Source organism: Xenopus tropicalis, chromosome 2 (genome assembly GCF_000004195.4).
Source record: "Xenopus tropicalis strain Nigerian chromosome 2, UCB_Xtro_10.0, whole genome shotgun sequence".
NCBI lineage: Eukaryota > Metazoa > Chordata > Amphibia > Anura > Pipidae > Xenopus > Xenopus tropicalis.
The window spans coordinates 111,797,026-111,819,664 of NC_030678.2; the positions used below are offsets into that span (position 1 = coordinate 111,797,026).

Genomic DNA, 22,639 nt, shown 5'->3' on the forward strand with positions numbered 1-22,639 from the left:
GAACTCATCTCTAACATTTGTGTGGGTGAACGTTTAGGGACCAGTGATCACAACATGGTCTCCTTTGAGTTAATGCTGCAGAGACAGCTCTATAAGGGATTAACTAAAATGCTCAATTTTAGACACGCAGACTTTGCCAGTATAAGGGCATCTCTGCAATGTGTCAACTGGGAAAGGCTTTTCATAGGGTTAGACACAGAAGGAAAATGGAACATCCTGAAAGCATTGCTTTGCAAGTATACGGATCAGTATATTCCCATTGTAAGCAAGGAGAGGCATCGCAAAGCAAAACCTTTATGGCTGAATAAAAGTGTTAGTGTCAAGGTTGGTAAAAAAAAACGTGCTTTTATAGCCACTTAACTTAGCTGGGACAGTGGAAACTTTCATCATTTACAAGAAAGCAAATAAAGCTATCAGGCAAGCTAAAATACAGATGGAAAGGGATATTGCAGCTAGAAGTTGTCACAATCTCCCTGAGGAGACGCTGTGGAGTACCAGGAAGTTGGGAGCCTGAAGACTGGCTAACCGGAGTGTAACCATATACCACAGAACTAGTGTCAGAGGCCATGATGATTAGTGAAAGGAACTTTAATGAACGTAGTGAAGTAGGTAACACACTATGGGCACACTATGGATATACACACACTTGAATAGTTGAAACGACAGGCAGAGACCAAAGTCGAGGGCAGGCCAAGGTCAGAACCAGGGAATCAGAACAGAACAAGGAAGGGCACCAGAGAACAAGAACAGGGCAAGGGCAGGAACAAGACACAGAATCTGGAGCTTGGAACCAGAAGGGGGTCACGAGAATAAACACAGGAACAAGGGAAACAGCTTAATGACCAAGCAAGGTGCAATGGTCAGGGACAGGCTTATAAAGAATCAAGATTAGAAGATGGGAAACACATGAGGATAATGAGGTGGGCGGAGGAAAGGGAGCAGACAGTAGAAGAGAGACAAGAGAATTAGTCAGGACCAGCCCAAAGTGGCTCAAGAGGTAAAACACAACAAGCAGTGATTGAATCCTGACAGGAGTAAAAATGATCCAAAATTATTTTTTAATTATGTGAGCAGTAAAAATATGAAGCAAGAAGGCAGAATGACCAGCCATCCCAACATATTTCTTGGAAGTACTGTAACAGCATATATGACAGGGGTGGGCACAGATTATATTATGTGTATTTACTAATGATTTTCTTATATATTTTGTTCGGTTTGTAATTTTATCCTCCAATAGCAGGTTTGTTATATATGCACATTTTTGTACAGAGAAGCTGCATATTGGTGTCATTATTATATTACATTGTCTTTTTTCTTATGATTGCATTTATTTTTTTTTGGAAAGCATACTACTCCTTATGCTTGTTATTTATGTCAACAGGGCCTGAAATATCGGCATGAAAACCATCTGATTAGGACATCAAGGCAGGGAATATCATGCTCACTGAAAAGGCCAAAATTAAGATGAGTAAAAAAGTTAAGCTTAAAAGGGAGAGCATGAACATTTTTATGCAGAGTATAACCAGATACAAGTATATATTTTAATATGTTATTATCCTTATTAATAGTGTTAGCTATAGCACTGTATTCAACTACTTGTATATCTTGTATGTATGTATATCTTTATTTATAAAGCGCTACTTATGTACGCAGCGCTGTACAGTAGAATACATTAATACAAACAGGGGGTTATTAAGATAATAAATACAAAGTATAACAATAAATACAAATAAATACAAGATACAGTTGCAATAAGTTAAGAGTCAAAGACACAAGAGGATGTAGGTCCCTGCCCCGTAGAGCTTACAATCTATATGGGAGGGTAACTTACAGACACAAATAGGCAAATATAAGTGCTGTTCCCTGTATTTATTTACACAGCTAAGGGCTAAGCCATAGGTGGTGCCGTAGTAGGGATTCTTAAACAGGATGAACAAAATTTTAAATAATAATTCATTTACTCCTTTTGGATAAAGAAGCAATAATTGTGCAGCATCTGTCCCCAATTTGTGGTCTGTTGCTACTGGTCCTTATGTGCACAGAGCCAAAAAATCTATCTGTAACAAATTATAATTAGATTAATAACTGTTCTTCTGCATTTCTGTTATTTTCGCCAGTATTAACAGGTGGTTGGTTTTAACTAATAGTTTGGTAAATAAGCAAGAAAGCATTATTTAGAGATGAATTGGAGCACTTTAATGGCCTGCAACTGTGCACCATTGATTAGCCTTACTAATACCTGCATTTAAATTATATTTATTTTATTTTTTACAATGTGACATCTGGTCATTTTGCATCACAGCTACTCGAATGGCTGAGTGATCTGCCCGTAAGTAAAACCTGATCATTGTCGTTCTTCGTTCTTAGTTCACTATAATCAATATAAAAGCGATATATTTTGAACAGCATATATACAGTATATCTTCTTTCTGGGGCAGTTTTGTCAAGAACCTTCCTGTGATAAAACATGTTGAACATGTTTATTTTATGTAATACTATACTAAAAAAGATATATGTTAATAACTTATTTCTGAAGTATAGGTCTGCAATAACTTCTAGAGGCTGAGGTACTGTGAGATTGCCAAGGTCCAGCTTAAAGCATTATAAAATTAACTGTTATTAAATTAAATTAAGAATTAACTTAAATAGTTAGTTAAAGGAGAAGGAAAGTTAAAAACTAAGTAAACTTTATAAGAAAGGTCTATGTAAATACAGCCATAATTACTCACAGAAATGCTGCACTGAATCCTCTATCAAAAGAAACACAGGATTTCTTGTCTTTTTTTACATAAACATGTTTTTCAGTATCCGACCTCCTCTCCTTCAGGTTTGGGGCAGAAGTCTGCGCAGCTCTCTCTTTTCTCCTTCCCCCCTCCATTTTTTGCTCCCCCTCCCCTAAGAATTTACTCCACCTTCCATTAGAATGTATGATCTGAGCTACCAATGGCTAAAGCTGCAGCAGGAAGCTAGGGAGAACAAGCTAGACCATAGCAGCTGCTATCTTGAACATATGGAGGGAGTTTCTAGGGGTCTTTACTCAGATATGGGAAAACTTTCTGCTGAATAAGTATAGCGTTCTAGGTGGCACTAATGTGGCTAATCTATTGGCAGTAAAATGCCAAAATGACTTTCCTTCTCCTTTACGAAATGGCTAACAGGGAAATTTTCCAATGTTTATAGTTCTTATAAACTTTTTTTCAAATTTAGCTATTAGCAAGATTGCAAAGAAAAGGATTTTCAACTATATCATCTATGAACAACCTCCAACTCTAAAATCACATACATGGTGAGACATTTTTTGGTTATTTGATTGGTACCTGAACAGTTACCAAAATGTTAATGAAAACATGTATTACAGTCTGTTTTATAAAGTTTTTAAACATATTTAACTTTAACACTGCAAAAAAAAAATATTAATGCGATGCACGCCTGTAACCTACAAAATTACAGCGCTATGTTGCTTTCTTTTTCTTGCGGAACATATAATTCCTGTCGCAACCAAAGGCCGAGCCTTCACTTAGGGAACGCAGCGCACGACCATTCGTTTCCGCCCGGCGGCCTGAGCGTGTTACACCCATCCTGCTACGAGGAAACCTTCCTATTCTAGCCTATGGTCATTGCTCCGGTGAAAATGTCAGCGTTAGTCATTAGTGTGTTTGGGGTGTAGAAAGGGATCTGAGCTGGTGAAGACTCGGGAACGCGACCCCAAATCGCCCGTACAGATTTTTGCAGCCAGATCGTGGGGAGCGGGGACGCGCACAGAACTCGGAAGCGTGCTCTCTAGTAGGCTTGCGCGTACGCGCTTCCGCGGCATTTCCATTGAGTAAAATGAACCTGGACCGTCTGAGAAAGCGAGTCCGGCAGTACATAGAGCAGGTAAGAGAGAGAGGATTGGGACTCACATCAAAAAGTGCATTCTGACTGTACTGAGTCCCTCCCACGGATTCATTGTAAAAAAATATATATATATATTTGGATACAATGTATATGTATATACTCTAGGTGTGGGGGACATTGCTTGCTTTTGACTTCCTGCCTCTGAGTTCCGCACAACAATATAACAACATATTATATATAACAGTGGTTTTAGGAGTAGAAATCGGTTGTGCTTTCACATCATAACAAACATGATAGTAAACTTCTTAAGTGAGAACTATCGGTATAAGTCAGCTGTGTTTTATGCTGTTACTAGTCATTAGAGTTTGGACCAGTCTCTTGGTGGAACACTCCAAAGATAAGGGGGGGTTGTCAACCTCATGGATGCACTGTAGGTGTCAAACTACAAGAAATATTATGCATTTAGTGCTGCTGTTAACTTGTATTTCTTGTAGTTTGAAAACCAAAAGAAATACAAGTTAACAACAGCACTAAATGCATAGTCCTCCCCAACCAACCAATCATAGCCAACTCCTTCAGTGGACAATCTATGCAAGGTTACTCAGCAAACTGAGAGTGGAAATTAGCTGATTCCGTTTTGCAGATGGCTGGAACATGTTGCAAAGGTCTCTTATGTCATCTTGCCTGGCTGACTGCCCGTGTATAGGGCCCTCCAACAGGCCTCCCTGACCGATATCAGGCAAGAAATTGGGGCCAAACGATCGCATTAGCACGGGGGGAAGATTTGCTTGAGAAAAATCTCAGTAATTGTTGGAGATCATTTATGTATGTGACTTTATTGTGGCACGTTTACTAAAACAAATGATTCCAAAATGTGATTGTAATATCTTCAAGAAAAAGGGCTTAAATATCTAACTTGTTTTGCTTTGCTTTGGTTTTGCTGCACCACTGTGGGAATTTTGGCACTAGTATGGACAAAAGTAAGATAATCTATATGTTCTTCTCCCAAACAGCAACAATACCAAAGTGCACTCTTTTGGGCTGATAAAGTTGCTTCCTTGTCACATGGTAAGTCATTTGGATTAAATGTATATGTATGTGTTGATATTGCCTATTTCCTTAGTTGGCTAAACAACGTGTAAATGCAGAATTTTGATCCCTGGTTTTGTCAGGGAAACTAAAGCCCTGAGAAATTTATTTTTGGCAAATACCCTATGCAAACAGCTGATGTTTGCTAGCCTTGTACATCATTGTTAAACAAACCAAATTATCATCCACTTAACTGAAACAAAGCTATGTCTGGGTACAGATTAATAACATCTTTGTTGGTTGAAGAATAAAACTTTAAATGGTAGTTATTTGCTATGTAAACGGTACCCAGTTTTTTGGGTTTGGCCGAACCCCCGAATCCACCCTGATGGATTCGGGCAAATACCGAACCAAATCTGAATCCTAATTATTATATGCTAATTAGGATCCGGAAGGGGTAAAAATCGTCGCTGCAAAAATTTTTTCCTTCCCTAACATTTAACCATTCCAAACCCTAATTAGCTTATGCTAATTAGGATTTGGATTCAGTTCAGCCAGGACCGTGGATTCGGCCGAATCCGAACCCTGCTGAAAAAGGCCAAATTCTGGCCAAATACCAAACCGAATCCTGGATTCGGTGCATCCCTAGTAAACAGTGTCATTTGGAAAGAAAAATACACCATAAAATCATGACTGTATCTCTTTACATGACTCTTTACATGACTGTATCTCTTTAAGGAAATACTACCCCATAACAAATAGATAATGAAATAATTTTTATTTTAGAACTTCTGCAAAACAGAAAAATGCAGAGCATGCGAATGGGAAAGCAAAAATATCTTCAAAGTTAACAAATAAAGTTAAACAAATAAAGAGAACTATATGTCTGTTCCACCATAACAATATATTGTTAAAGGAGTAGGAAAGTCATAATCACTGGGCGGTGCTAAAAGTTAGACACCCCCTGTGATTGTATTCACTTACCTAAGATGCTCCCAGTAGTTTTTAGAAAACTGCATCTGTTTGGCCTTCTTCCAGAAAGCACCACTGAGGCATAATGTTCCTGCTTCTTTTTTTTCTCATGCTCCGTAGTGTGAAAAGCCAAACATTAACAAAAAAATCTGTCTTTTTCATTCTAGATTTTGATACAATTTTATTACCTAATAATAATTTATTCATGCTTGCATTTGTTTGGCTGAAACTCCTTTTTTATTCACAGAAGAGCCACAGGATATTTACTGGCTGGCACAATGTCTCTACTTAACTGCTCAGTATCATAGGGCATCTCATGCTTTAAGGTCACGTAAACTGGACAAAGTAAGTTTTACCATACCCTTTTGTACTATGAAATTCTACCACTGTTTCCTGAGACTTTTTATTTGCTTAATATACAGCATTATAGTAAATCCTCCATTAGAATCTGAGCTGGTAGTGTGGCTCAGAATTGTAATGATGGATCTATATTTTATCATTCGAAAGCTATCTTTATTAGGTTTATAGCACACAGGGCTTGGATTGCTGCCAAAAGCCATAGCTTCTCCATCAAACACCCTGTGTGCTGGTAATATTGGGTTTAACTGAATTTTGTTATAAAAGTAATAGAATACATTTTTATGAATACAAGGAATGAGTCCGAATTAATAATGATGCATCACTGTGCTGGTAGTTTGTTCTCCTCCATTTGTGACGTTCACCAAAACAGGATCAAAATTGGTGCAATTCGCTAACTCTGCATGATATTCTTTAATGGTTTGCCGATGTAATTTATATAGACATTTCTATACGATTTCTTTTTATATTTTGCTCAGGTACATGAGGCATGCAGATACCTTGCAGCACGTTGTCATGTAAGTTAAGGCCAGTTTGTCTCTCATAATTACTTTATGCTACCACCAAAAGACAAAATGAAGTTGCATTAAATAATGTGTGCATTACATAAAGTGGGGAAGAAGTAGTAGTGGTACCTTTTTCACCAAAACAGGAAAAGAAAGTTTGGTTAATTAACTATCCGTATAATGTTTTTCTACCTTTTCTTGTTATTAACATTTGATTAATTTCCTCTATATTATTTCACATAACATTGTAGATTAGAGGGCCAGCGTGTATGGCCAGCTTAAGAAACTAGATAGAAAACGGACAAGTCACACTTAACAGTATGATTCATTTAGATGTTGTTTATCTAGTTCTAACTCAATTACAAAAGTGATAGTGATTCATTTGGATGTTGGTTATCAAGTTCTATGAAAATTACATAGAAATAGCAATAATGTTGTTTTTTTTATTAATGAAATTTTTTATTTTTTTTTTGTCTGTATAGTATGCTGCAAAAGAGTACCAGCAAGCTCTGGATATACTTGATATGGAAGAACCAATCAACAAGAAATTATTTGAGAGGAGTCTGAAAGAAGATCTAAAGGAGCCATCAGGAGAATGGCAGATGTCACAGTCTTCGGTATAGTCTTTACTAAAAATGCTTTGTTGAACAACAATCCTTAAAGGGGATGTAAAACCAAAAATGAAACCCCTTTTCCTATTTTTTTGGACTGTGCTTCTTTGCAGCTGTGCTGGGCATGCTGTATGTAATTTAGATAACAAAACTTATTTTGCTGTATTTTAATTAAAACTGTAGCTATATAAATTCAGTCTTTGTGTATCTTATACAGATCAAGAGCTCCATTTGTCTTTTGCGAGGGAAGATCTATGATGCCTTAGATAACAGAACTTTAGCAACTTACAGCTACAAAGAAGCCTTGAAGTTTGATGTTTACTGCTTTGAAGCATTTGACCTCCTAACAGCTCATCATATGTTAACAGCACAAGAAGGTTAGAAATTATATGATTATGTTCTTTATGAGAAAGTGACAGCATCTATCAACATTCATTATGTTTTCAACCAAAGTTTGATGAATATATATAATTGGTTTTATTTATTTCAATATCTCATCAGAAAAAGAACTTCTTGATTCTCTACCTCTTAGTAAAAAGTGCTCAGAAGATCAGGAATTGCTTCGTTTCCTCTACGAGAACAAATTAAAAAAGGTACAAGTTCAATGTTAGCCTCCCTCTGTTTATTGAATGATGTTGTGTATGGCACTTTTTAAATGAAAGATAAAGGAAACTATATAGACAGGCAGTGAACAAGGCTGTATGGCAGAGCAGCCTGCTGGTGAGGCAGAAGTCTGAATCACAGGAAAGATCACTTTCCTGCCACACAGAAATTGCCTTTCTGACGCTGCTTCACTTTATCATCTTCCCTTCTGTTTTCACAGGGGAATTAGAGCCACCAGTGCCACCACTGTACTTGCATAAAATGGATTTACATTTTCATTATACCTTGTTTTCACTGAACACTAGCAGTGTTAAAAAAAAAAACTATCCCATTTCCTGCTCTGTATTATGTTTTGTTCTAATCTGTCTTTCAGTACAATAAGCCCAGTGAAACTGTAATTCCAGAATCTGCAGATGGACTTCAGGAAAATCTTGATGTTGTTGTATCTTTAGCTGAAAGACATTATTACAACTGTGACTTCAAAATGTGTTACAAACTTACATCAGTGTAAGTAGACTTCAATATTCTTCATTCTAAACCATGATGATTGAAAGTAAAATGTTAGATTGTTTTTTTTTTTTGTTCACTAAAATTAGAACATTGTAGAGTTTACTTTAGCTTTCTTAGGGGATGTGTAGCAGCTTAGTGAAAACTTTGAGTAAACCACTTAAACAAAGGTTTCATTACTTTTCTTTACACTGCTGAAGCTAAATCTCTGCGTGTGATTTAGCAGAGGCAATTCTCAGTATTGTCTATGGCAGGGTATTTTCTGGCATTTTTTTTTCTACCTTGAATGGCTGCCTCCATGGCTACACAGCAGTTTATTTATATAATCTATAGTAGTGTTTCCAAAGCAAACACACCAGTTTTACCAGTGCAGGACAACAGCACATTAATTTTAATTACTTTAAAAACTTTCATTTTTTTAATGTTACTGTTCCTTTTAATGTATTAGGTATCTGTTGTCCCTGTTACTAGAATGGACTTTTGTCCTGATACTTATTACAAATCCGATCTGACTCCTTTTTCTTTTAGAGTAATGGATAAAGACCCTTTTCATGCAAATTGCTTACCTGTTCATATTGGCACTCTAGTAGAACTGAACAAAGCAAATGGTAAGCATGCTCTCCAAGTGATTCACGTAATTAATGATACCAATTTAATTGTTAAATAAAATTACATTTCAAGTTAATTAATAACACAAGAAATATGTTTTCAGTAGCATAGTATGATGCAGGAATCCCCAAACCTTCAGCAGTATTAAGATTTGCTAAAACCTATAAAAATGTTGTGTGTTTTCATTTGTTATATAAAAATATGCCTTAAAATAAAGCTTGTTGCTTGTATGAAATGTTACAGTTGCTTTTTATCCCTACAGAACTTTTCTATCTTTCCCATAAATTAGTGGATTTATATCCAAACAATCCTGTAAGTATTAATAAATTAATATGTAATATTTTTAATTAGTTTTTAATTTGTTCCCAACAGTAATGTAATATATAAACGCATGATACTACTTTATTGCTTTTTAAAGCATAAGGTCTTTGAATAATATGTTGTATTCAAGATGACTAAAGAAAGTTCTTTGGATCACTGGGAAAGGAAGGGGGGGGTGCAATAGCAGATCATCTGCCCTTCCAACCTCAAAAATGCCTTCTGTATACATTTTAATCTGCATACAAAGAGCCCAAAGAGCTGTCCTATATATAGGACACAGGTGGTATATACAGGTTAATTGGCTATAAGCATGGCTAAAAAGCATTCAGTTCTGGTATACCTGTCAGGTAATGCCTGTGTATGAAATAATCACATTTTATTTTTATAATGTGTATTTGTATTTTTTCATCTGATTGTAGGTGTCCTGGTTTGCAGTGGGTTGCTATTATCTCATGGTTGGACACAAAAATGAACATGCCCGGAGGTATCTCAGGTACAGAAAATTGTATAAAAAGTGCAGAAACACTGAAATAATTGTGTATCTGTACAGAAAATGACTGAAAATGGATTATTTAGTTAAGGCTTTGGCCCCTGGGGCATAATACTAATCCTCCTCCCAATCAAGTGAATGGGAAATGCTTTTTTGGCCTGAAAAGTGTCAGTTCCAACACTGTCAGTTAAAGGAAAAAGAAAGGTAAAGTCACTTGGGGGTGCCAAAATGTTAGGCACCCCCAAGTGACTTTAACCGCCTACCTTTTACCCCGGGCTGGTGCCGCTGTCAGGAGAAAACAGCACCAGCCCGGGGTAGCTGTCGGCACTTCCTCCTTCCGGCTTCGCTGCGCGCGCATGTGCAGTAGAGTGAAAAGCCGAACTTAAACATTTAAGTCGGCTTTTTCGCTCTACTGTGCATGCCCGGCCACCGGCAGTTTAGGAAGCTGAAGGCGGAAGTGCTCCGCTCCAGGTACCCCGGGCTGGTGCTATTTTCTCCGAACAGGGGCACCAGCCCGGGGTACAAGGTAAGTGGTTAAAGTCACTTGGGGGTGCTTAACATTTTGGCACCCCCAAGTGACTTTGCCTTTCCTTCTCCTTTAAGTGAATGGAAGACAATAGCAGAGCTTCTCCACCAGCTGAAATATTCCAGAGAATACATCAGTTGTGTTATCAACCTTGTTCCGTTACCTAATAATTTCTGAATATTCAATTTTCAAGTTATAAATATACTCACTGTTTTAGAGAGAAGTATAAACCTGGAGGCTTAGCACTGCAATCTTTTTCTTCAAGTAAAACTGCAAGTAAAATAGTAAAAATGGCAAAGCAAAATAATTCATTTGCAGAGCAGACAGCAATCTCGGTAGAAAGAATATCTACATCTTGTATCATTTCCAAGTGAGTGCTGTTTAGACCTTTCTGCGTAGTGAAAAATTTACCTTGCATTCCACCTTTGTAGAGCAGATTGTAGCAAAATAATAATGTCAAAACAGCTGCCTTCCAGCTGAAAAGCCCTTTTCTATGTTAAATTTGAATCCATTTTTATTTGCTCCCTGCTGTATTATAAAAGGCATAAAGCTATTGCGTTAAATTAAAGTGGATTGTCAGCTTTAGACCGTAGTCTTAATTTGAACAGCCCCTATCAGAAAAAAAAAAAACATTTTTATAAATCAACTTTATTTGAAATGTTTTGTTTTGAAGCTACAGACCATATAAGCATAGTGGATCAGCACTGCTAAACATTCTCTGCTCTTTCTTTGGAAGGGATAGCTAACACCAACTTTCAGGCTACCCAAACAGGAACTGAACTGGTCCTGTGCAAGCCTTCCCTCTCCTGCTTCATTTGTATATCTTTGATATCATTGGCTGCCAAGATTCAGCCTATTGGATTAGTGCAATGCAAATAAAGAAGAAGAGGGAAGAAATACACAGTGCCATTTCAGTGTGAACTAAACTTTTAAAATAATAAAGATGATTTACAAAAATGTTTTTTTTCTGACAGGGGATGTTCAAATTTATTTTACCTTTTTAGAGATGGCTGCCTGTTCTAGAAAATGTGAAGTAAGTGTGACTGAGTAAATATTTGATTAGATGAGCCAAAAGTGTGGCGTTTTTACTAAACAATAGGAGGACTATGGGGCAGTATGCTTTTTACATTTTGACTTGCATTCTCCTTTAATCTCAAATATATACAACATGTTATAATTATTCAGTTATGTGTCAGTGGGACATTATAATGGTTTCCAGTTGATAAACATTTTATTTTTTGTTGCAGCAAAGCAACTGCATTAGAAAGAAGCTATGGCCCTGCATGGATAGCATATGGACATTCATTTGCTGTAGAGAGTGAACATGACCAGGCTATGGCTGCATACTTTACAGCTGCACAGCTAATGAAAGGGTATGATCACTCAGTCAAGCCTTTGTTTTGTTATTTTCATACCATGTGTACTATCATTTTTATTATAATGTGTTTAAGTTCATCATTTTAGCAGTTATATAACTAATGACATTAAGTTCAAACTTTTGCTCAAACAAATCCTACATAACTCCTGGATGATAGACAGGAACATAATAAAAACACTAAAACAAACTTCACATGGCAAAAAATGATATCACTCTAAAGCAGTAATTACACCTGTTCCTGGATCATCATTGCACTAAGAGTATTACTACCAGAAGATTTGTATTTTCTCATCCATATATTTGGATATATATATCCAAAAATTATCTACTTTAGCTGCCATACATTGTAATGTCTTACAGTCTCTTGTATATCTCTCTTATACCAGCCACACAGGTGGTCCAATGCTAATTATGCAACATAAGGTTTCCTAGTTTTTATTCAAGCTCACCTTAGCAGTCCAATAATCGTTCAGGGTCCCTGTTACTCTAAATCTTACCCTTAAAGGAAAGCTTCATGCATTCGGGAGTGTCAATATGGATTTCCCACAGTAAATTCAGTGCTCTGTTCCTTTTAGAATAAAAATGCAGATATGTGGCTGTGCTGCCATGTGTTTTTGAGCTCTCTAAGAGGGGCCAGCCCCCCTGTTTGGGAACCTATGTGCTAGGGCATCATAAGTAACTATGTTGCCAAACATTGACTGTTCTAAATATAGCTAGCTACATGCGTTTGCTTTAGACTTGGGGGGCGTTGGTGCCCATTTAGGGGGTGATTTATTAACGCTTGAATTTTTTCACAATTGAAGTTTTTTTTTGTGCTCAAATTCAAGTTATGGTCCAAAAACTCGAATGTCTGTTATTTATTAAGTGCAAAAAGCCCTAAAACCCACAGCTAAAAGCTTGCGAGTTCATGTAAAAGTCAATAGAAGTTGTCCTAGGAAAAGTCAAGCCATATTTTCAATTTGAAGTTTTCAAGTTTTTTTTTTTTTATTCAATCAAGTTTACCATGTTAATAAATAAGCAAGCATTTGAGTTTTTTTAAAAATGCAAGTTTATTCGAATTAGAAAAAAAACTCATTCAATCCTGGTAAGTGTCTCTGGCCAAACACCCATGTGGTTGTAGCTTAGGAAAAAAACTGCAGAGCACTTGTTAAATAAATGCAGAGACATGGTACTTAAATGCTGCATGAAATGCTCTAAATTGGTCCCATTGTTAAGGCTAAAAAAATCTGCCAACAGTTGCATAACTGAATAGGTAGGAGGGCAAAAAATAAAGGTCATTTAATGTTGTAATGTATGTTCCTTACATAAATTTATTGTACAGTGCTGCAGAAAATGTGGGCACTTAATAATAGCTATTCATATTACTATTTCATGCAGTCTTACAGAATGTATCTTTTTCTTTGTCTATAACTAATAGCATTGTATCTCTTTTTCCAGGTGTCACTTGCCCATGCTCTATATTGGATTAGAATATGGCTTGACCAATAACTCAAAACTAGCAGAGCGATTTTTCAGCCAAGCTTTGAGTATTGCCCCCGAGGACCCATTTGTTATGCACGAAGTTGGGGTAGTGGCATTTCAGAATGGAGAGTAAGTAATTGCAAGACTTCTATCCATGCATACATTTATTTTCATTTAGTTAGTAATGTGCAATAGTTCTCTTAAATAAACCAGACTTGTTTGTATAATTGGTTTATTTAAAAGACCCACTGAGTATGAAACCATTATTATTAATAGAAAGATGGATATGTAGGTGATTAAAGCCCTAGAAATATTGTGTGCTGTTCACTATCAGAAAGGTATTCTTATGAAGAATTAAGGAGGGCGTAGCACTGTCATTATGCTAAATTTACAGATATAAGCATATATATCTGTTGCAGCTAAATAATATACAATGAATTCTGCTTCATGGAGACCTGACTCCTGTTACCTTGTCGGACCTAGAGAAAACAAATGTTGCTTTCGATAGCAAATACTTTTTTTAATACTTTAATATCATTAAGATATTGTAATTAAAGGGGCAGTAACCACCTTTTCAAACTTAGTTCAGTGAGACTTTTGTTTTTAATCATAAAAAAACATTTTTTTCTTATTGCTTGATGTGGTATACAAGAGATGTATTAAAGTATTTGTGCATGGCCCTTCATCTTTGTTATTTACAGCTGGAAGACTGCTGAGAAATGGTTCTTGGATGCTTTAGAAAAAATCCGAGTCATTGGAGATGAGGTAATGCAGTTTTATTAATGGCCTTCATACCATCCCAGCATAGCTTTGAAAAGTTCACTGAGGATTTCTGTAATGCACTACAGGTTATTTGTGTTACAGCATACTTTACATAACAAGGTCAAGTGATGATTCAAATAAAACCTTACCCAGTATCACAGTGGTATTATTTTTTCTATATTAGTAACCCCATTCATTTAAAAGATTTCATAATATATTCATAAAGGCAAAGTAAAGTTGTTTATTACTGTATCTGGTAGTAATAGGTCTAAAGCAGCTCAAGTAGCTTCTTCAGTTGGACCGATAAAGCAAGAAAAAGGACTGACATAATTGTAATTGGGGAATAGCCAAAAATGACACTCTCTATGGTAGAAAATTCTCCCTGGTTATTCTGGATATCTGTGACTGATGGTTTCCTCTTTTCTAGGTAACTGTGGATAAATGGGAGCCACTGCTTAATAATCTGGGTCATGTACTAAGAAAACTTAAGTAAGTACATCTTTTGCCCAGTTTATATCCGTGTTTGTGTGTAAATATTAAACCTTCTGGCCCCTTTCCTAAAAAAAAAAATACAAATCACCATTTCAGTTTTGGAACCCAATGAAACTTAACTTGCTTTCCAAGCCGGCAGCCCAGGCAAATGCCTTGTGGAGCAATAGTGATTGGTCAGGCTGTTTCTGGGCCTGCATTTATCCACTGCCTTTTCTGACAGTAGCCTTCACAGTAACTTTAGCTTCAAAGGTGGGCTGAAATCCACCTGAGGATTTAAATACTGCCCAGTGGTAGACTGGGGTGTCCAGGCCCCACCGGGGCTGCCACCTCGGAGCTCCCACCCCAGTCATGATCTCCTCCAAATGCCGCCAGCTGCAACCACCCTCTCTCCCCGCACACACATTGAGCCACACCATGTTGCTTTTACTTTTGCCCATGATTGCATTCCTTTTTTTTTCCAGCTGGGGTTGGGGTGTAATGCCTAAATTTCTGAAAGGGAGCAGGGCTGGGTCGGTGGGGCCCACCAGGTTTTTTGGAGTCTCCTGGAGTCCCACCGGCCCAGTCCAACCCTGACGCTGCCTCCTGCTGTGAAGACATCCATTAGGTTTAGGGGTTACTTAGGTGGTTTTTATTGCTGCTTAACCATTTTATTGGCCAGTGCTTCCCTGCAAAGCTTTCCAAGCAAGGGCCTGCTTTCCTGTGCTTGCTAGCATATGAGAATGCACCAGAGAATGTCCTGTCCACTAACACATAATTTTAAAGAAGGAAAGTGTTGATCACTAGAGTGGCAATGTGTTGGGCACCATGCAGTCATCATGCAGTCATCTGCTACTCAGATCCTTGACAGTGCTCTTTTTTTCCTGAAAAACATGCTGGCCTGGGGTACTTAATTTGAGTGCCACTCTGCCGTCTTACCTTTCCCAGGGTTCCCTTGCAGGTGGTCTCAGTTGCCTGTGCTCAGTTGAGTAATATTTGATTAAGTAAAAAAGCTGAACTTCTACTGTACTGTACTGCACTTGCACACAGTCCAGGGCTAGAGAGAAGATTCTGAGACAAGAAAGAAGGTGGTTATATGGCTGCCACTAGAACAATACCAAGGGCTTGGATGTTTTTCAGAAAAGAGGATCCCTGGCCCGGAATCTGAAGGCAGTGATTGTAATCACAGGTGGAGGATGGTGCATAATCAATTGCAACTCCGCAGGTGATTTACCCTTTACTTAACATTTAACATCAAACCGGTATGTGTGGATGTTTGAAGCTTAGGGGCATATTTATTAAGCTGTGTAAAACGAATTTGCTGAAAAAACAGTGTAAAAATAAACAAAGAAGATCGCCATCCGAACGCCAGATTTTACGTTGTTATTTGACGTAAGTTCTGGCGGAAGAAATAGGGTAAAAAAAATTATGTCGTTTTTTTACACAGCGAAGCCTGGCGAATTTTCTCGTCATTTTTTAAACAGCATAATAAATATGCCTGTAACTTATTAAAACGTCATTTTAAGTTGGCCATACACGGTAAGAAACAGTCATTTAGGGAGGTTGTCAAATAAGTGGTTCTTCTCCCGATATGCCACCTGAGGTGGGCAATATGGGGCTAATTTAGGCCAGATATCTGCAGGTTGACCCGTTGGGCGTACCCAGACAGGGGCAGATAACTTGGCAAATCAGTCTGAAGGATCAAAATCAGCAGCAGAAATCTGCCAAATAGGCCACATTAAGGGGTATATTTATCATGATGTGCAAAAAGTGGATTAAAACTGGTGGTGATGCTCATAACAGCCAATTACAGTAGATGCTTTGCTTTGGTTTTCTAACTGTTGAAATCTAATTGCTGATTGGTTGCCCTGAGCAAGATCACCGGTAATGCTTCACTCCACTTTTTTCACAGCATGATTAATATACCCCTAAGTGTGGCTTAAAACATGTTTCATGTTTTGAAATCAGTGCTTCCCTTTTATGAAATACAGTATTTAGTTAAAAATAATTAGAAAACAAATAGAAACAGTAACTAAAAACGTTTTCAGTGTTTACAAATGAAAGTGCAGGTCACCTTGATAATATTATTATTGTTATTTTATAAATTGCAAATATATTCCACTGCAATGTAAAATAGATGTTGAACATACAGATTTTATAATATGCAGCAAAACAATCGGTATAGAGGGCCCTTACAAAGATAATGAACTGAAGTAGTTGCATCTGTATGAACTCCATTCAGCAAACACATAAGGGCAGCCATCAAGCCTGCTTTCAAATGTGGCCATGAAAGGTTAATGAATTCTGGTTTAGAGGGATGTTTACTGTTGTAAGTGGTTGACAACAATGAGGCGCTGTAACAATAATCCTGTACTAAAATCCATGCACATGAGTTCTTCTTTGGTTTATCTTTATATAAGAACTGTATACAGGCACAAAAGGTTTATTAACCTGTTCTTCCCCCTAACAGGAAGTATGATGAAGCCTTGGAGTATCATCGACAAGCTCTCGTGCTTATACCACAAAATGCTTCCACTTACTCTGCTATTGGATATATACACAGCCTAATGGGAAATTTTGAGAGTGCTATTGATTATTTTCACACTGTAAGATATCTTGTCTACTAGTATTTGTTTTGTTAAATGTGATCATTTAAAATGGTGTTTAATTTTTTTTTTTTAATTTTTTTTTTGTCACCTTTGCGTTAGCTTTAGTATGATTTAGACAGTAATATTCTGAAACAATTTGCAGTTGGTCTTCATCATAAGTTCTGAAACTGACCTTGTAAGAGATAGTGAATCTATAATTTATTATAAGAGAGCCATGAATCCTGCCTGGGGAATTACAGCCCTACTTTGTTATGGTTTTGTCAAGGTTTAAACTAAAGGTGAAATATGAAATCTTAATGCATGTGCAGTAAATATATTGCATAATATCTGCATATTTGTCATATTACTTTCCTCACCTAAAGCATTGTAAATATGTTTTAGTGTAAAAAGGCAATAGTTGCCAGACTTTTTCATTCCAAGCCCCCCTTCCCAGATGTCAAACCTTTGGCCTGACACTTATCAGTGTATCAGTTATTCACCCATATATTCAAGATTATCTAGATAGAAACTAAGTTTTATACCCCTATGCCAACCCTATCTGACCTTCAAGTTTGTTTTGCAAGGGTTATCTTATAGGCATTCCTCAAACCTTACCGTACCTGGCCCACAGCCCCCCACTATAGGGGCAGCTCAGCAGATTGAGAACTACTGCAGGATTTGGCATTCAGACTTTCCCTCCTGTCTTCCAGGCCCTTGGACTCAGGAGAGATGATACATTTTCAGTCACAATGCTTGGACATTGTATAGAAATGTATATTGGTGACTCTGAAGCCTATATTGGTAAGTTTAATTTAGATATAATTTATATATATATATATATATATATATATATATATTCCTAATAATACTTTAAAAGCAAAGCAACTGGTTGTGGGTGGGGAGGGTGGCTTGGCCCAATGGCCTGTGGCCCGCTTCTGCTGTGATAAGGTCAGCCTGAACCCGTCCAAACAGCAGGTAAAACAGATTCCGGCGGGCCTGCACATCTGGGATATCGATTTGTGCACTGTGTGCTAAAGGGCACAGTTTTGTAACCATTGGCAAGGATTAACTCTTGCACCAAGCCTTTGTAAATGAGCCCTTTAGAGCAGTGCTGTCCAACTTCTGCGGTGCCAAGGGCCGGAATTTCTCTAGCATAGGTGGTGGAGGGCTGCTAATGGAAGCCAGTTTTGACCACTCCCCTTTTTAAACCACACCCACTATCACAATGGTGGTAGTGCAGCAAAAACACAAATGCTTGGTCCTCACTGCACGAATATCAACCGTTATTCATACATGAAAGAATTATATTATGTCATAAGACACACCCTTAAATCCATATGCCTCCTCCTCACCTGTGGATAGCACAGCAACCCCCAGCACATAATTACACACCTTAGGGACCATTTATTGGCTATTTCCAAATGCTAACAAGCTCCCAGAACAAACCTCCCCCACAGGCAGCACAGGGCAGGCAGAGTGCTATATTCTGCCTTACCTATGCTGCCTGTGTGTGCGCCATACTCTGCCTGCCCTACCATACCTGTGTGTGCCATACTCTACCTGCCCTATGCTGCCTGTGTGTGCCATACTCTGCCTGTCCTACCATGCCTGTGTGTGCCATACTCTACCTGCCCTATGCTGCCTGTGTGTGCCATACTCTGCCTGTCCTACCACGCCTGTGTGTGCCATACCCTCCCTGCCCTATGCTGCCTGTGTGTGCCATACACACAGGCAGCATAGGCCAGGCAGTACATACAATGTCTTAGGTGTGAACAGGAGAACAATGTGGGTGATGACAGCCTGAGGTGTGAACACTGCAGGGGGTGAACAATGCAGGGATTAAAAAGTGTGAACAACACAGGGGATTACATTTTTAAACAATACAGGGGGATTACAGCCTGAATCTGAGGTGAGAAACATGCAGGGGGGCAATTAATCTTAGTACTGATACCATTTAAAGCTTATACAAAGCATCAAAGCAGCCAGACAGGTGGGGGGTCACACAGAGGGAGGTCGCGGGCCGCCAGTTGGACAGCACTGCTTTAGAGTATTTAACATGGGGTTCTTCTCATGTTCATGTTGCATTCCTCAACATGAAATACATTGTACATGGTATCCCATTAGCATTACCCATAAGTAAATCTAAATAGAAAGAGAAAGTTAATTCTTTACTAAATATAACTGAAAGGTTATAGAACAATGTATATTTTCCCTTTAACAAATAGTAGACTGATTTAAGCATAGTACATTTCTTTGTTAACTAAAACCTGTTTCTCCCTAGGAACGGAAATTAAAGACAAGTTAAGGTGTTATGACTTTGATGTTCACACAATGAAAACCCTAAAAAATATAATTTCACCCCCCTGGGAAGAGAAAGACTTTGATTTTGAACGTCAGTCCCTTGATGAAAGTGGTATTATGGCTTTGGACACTTCTTATCTTCTACCCAAATCCTCTGACACCAGATCCCCAATAGAAGAAGCACTTGAAATTGAAATGAATGAGAGTGATATGATGTTGGAAACCTCCATGTCTGATCATAGCACATGAGTCTAGCCATGCCTCAGATACGGTCACACTGCACTGTGCAAGTCCCCTCTTGAGGATTATTTCAGGATCTCTGGGGGATTACCCCTAGTTATGGAAGACAGAGCTAAAACTTCTGACCATAACTGGTCTTCTAATGTGCACGGATGGCTTCTCTGGCAGTGGATACCAATAACTTTACAAAGAGTTTTTCATTTTACTGCTAAATATAGGAGGCATACATTTCATATTTTTTTTTAACATTTTAATGTATTCATGAACAGCTATTATGACTGTATAAACTGTCACAAAAATTACATGTCTGAATGTTGAGCATGTGACCATCAATAGTCTGATGTATTAATGCAGGAGCTTTTTTTGTATTGAAACATGATGCAGCCTACTCCAGATGAAATGTGAAATTAATTAAAGGCCATATTATTTGTGATAAATGTTCACAGTCCTTCATAAATACACAGATGTACAAAATAAAAAAATGCTGTTTGCATCAATTTGCCTGGACAGAGGATATGCATGTAAGATAATTCAGAGAAGGATGGGTGAAATACAGGTTTAAAGGAGATGGAAAGGTAAAAACTAAGTAAGCTTTATCAGAAAGGTCTATGTAAATACAGCCATAAGCACTCACAGAGACGCTGCACTGGCTTCTCTGTCAAACGATTTCTTGTGTCTGTAATTCATGTGCAAAGCATCTGATTGGCTGCTATGAGCAACATCACCAGTAATGATTTAGTCCACTTTTTACACAGCGTGATAAATATACCCCTTGGTCTTGGTCCGAGTGAAGAAGTAAGGCATTATGGGAACTTTCTTTACACAGCTCAGCGTTATTTCTTCCTGTTTGGCTTCTGATCATCTGAACAGGTGAAATATGGGGAGACTTAAGGGCACTATTGAGAGAACTGAAGGTATGCCTGCAGCTTGAGATTAACTCTTTATTAGCCTTTCCTTCTCCTTTAAAGGTTTCCCCTTAAAATTGGTCATTGTTAAAGAGGAAGTTTGCTTTTATGTTAACTTTGAGTGTGTTGTAAAATATCTTTTTAAACTAATTTGGGTTTGTTTCTTTTTCCAGCTTTCAGATTGGGGGTCACTCACATTGTTGCTCTACACTTTTATTTTCATTTTCTAGGCTCTCATTTAAACCACTGGCTGGTTGCTAAAGTAAATAGAACTCCCGCAATCAGCTGCTACTAAAATACTACATTGGAGTGCTCCTGAACAAAATGCTAAATAATCCAAAAACCACTAAAAATAAAATGATGACCAATTGCAAAGTGTTCAGAATATTACTGTCATACCTAATCATTTAAAAGGTAAACAACATCTTTAAAAAAATTAGCATGTATATATAATATAGATGCATGGCACATGTAGAGCATTTGTGTTCTTGTGCCTATCTGCATCTATCAGCCTTTTTATATGCAAGAAATATAATGCACACGTGTCGTTGTAAACAGCCAGAAACAACAGTCACAAATATAACATTTTACCAGCAATGAACAGTTCCATGTTTTTCCTCAAATGTCTATCAAGGGCACTTACATAAAAGGCACCTCCTCCAGTAATAACGCAACACATGCTTTGAGTACTATCTTTTCTTTTTACAACCCTGCTTAGTTATTCAGTATTTGTTCAGCTTGACTATCTAGTGTCTGACCGAGTGGGATATGGGTTGCACGCCTACAAAATCCAGTCTCACTTACACCCATGGAGATGCCTGCCTAGAAAATGACACCTGCTCAACCTTCATTTCTTCTATTAAAAGCTCTTCTGCTTCTCCACAAAGACCCTTTGTGCCAGCCTTTGCTGATAACAGGAATACTAACCCAAACTTGCTTTCTGGTAAGTGGGGAATGCTCTAGAATGCGATTGTTTCCGAAATGTGTAAGTGCTGCTCTGTTGTTTGTGTGGGTCACTCTCATAATTATTTGTACAACCTTTTTGCAGGTGAATAAAAGCAGTGCAACTGAAAATAACATTTCTTGCAGTTGTTGCTGTAAATCAGTAAGACATACATTGGGTAATTTTTGTAAAAGCCATTAAACTAGATTTTTTTCTTATACCTCTTTTCCCTCATTGGGCTGAAACAGAACATTTAGCTTGCACTTTCTATTCAAACATACGGGACTGGCACAAACCGGACCATAATGGCTAAAAGTATGCATTAAAAAAAAAGATTTATTATAATTTTAAGTTAGAGTAGCCTAAAATCAGGTTTTTCTTTATAAAGTTGCCATGTTCCACTTTTTACCAGCCTGGTATGTTTGAAGAGAAAGTGTCTTAAGCTGATGGTTTGGGGCATGTGTACCTGGACCCTCAATGCTGCATGGTAAGTTTACCCCATATCATGTCAAAGACTCATTTGTACTTAGAAATGGAATAATGTTTGAACTAAGCATTTACCAACCTTGGTAGACAACTGATTGCTTGCCATTACCTTTAATGCTTAAAGTGAGGAACAGAAGTATTTGAACACCCTGCGATTTTGCAAGTTCTCCCACTTAGAAATCATGGAGGGGTCTGAAATTCACAGTGTAAGTACATTCCCACTGTGAGAGACAGCATTTAAAAAAATTCAGGAAATCACATTGTATGATTTTTAAAGAATGTATTTGTATTGCACTGCTGCACATAAGTATTTGAACACCTGACAAAATCAGTGTTAATATTTGGTACAGAAGCCTTTGTTTGCAATTACAGAGGTCAAACGTTTCCTGTAGTTCTTGGCCAGGTTTGCACACACTGCAACAGGGATTTTGGCCCACTCTTCCACACAGATCTCCTCTAGATCTGTCAGGTCTCGGGGCTGTTGCTGAGCAACACTTAGGGGTACATTTACTAATCCTCGAATACGAATCCCGAATGGGAAAAAACGTATTGGAAACGAAAATGTAGCGATTTTTTTTTTTGCCGCGACTTTTTCGATGCCGACGCAACCTATCGTATTTTGCGCGATTATTTCGTATTGCGCTATAGTAAACGGTGGAAAAACCAATCCGAATTTTTCGCGACGACAAAGTCGCGCAAAATACGAAACAATTGCGACGAAAAAATTGCAAAAATACCG

General features: G+C 37.8%; 1 protein-coding gene across 1 annotated transcript; it reads left to right on the forward strand.

The window, feature by feature from the left end:
* Positions 1-3,532: 3,532 nt before the first annotated feature.
* Positions 3,533-20,063, forward strand: cdc16 (cell division cycle 16). The gene is given in 18 exon segments (NM_001005030.2): positions 3,533-3,876; positions 4,851-4,905; positions 6,086-6,183; positions 6,675-6,713; positions 7,184-7,318; positions 7,530-7,689; positions 7,814-7,905; positions 8,289-8,422; positions 8,951-9,030; positions 9,294-9,343; positions 9,772-9,845; positions 11,616-11,741; positions 13,184-13,336; positions 13,909-13,972; positions 14,397-14,458; positions 16,908-17,043; positions 17,736-17,826; positions 19,307-20,063. Coding segments are annotated over 18 exon segments (1,866 nt in total). The 5' UTR covers positions 3,533-3,828; the 3' UTR covers positions 19,576-20,063.
* Positions 20,064-22,639: the final 2,576 nt, after the last annotated feature.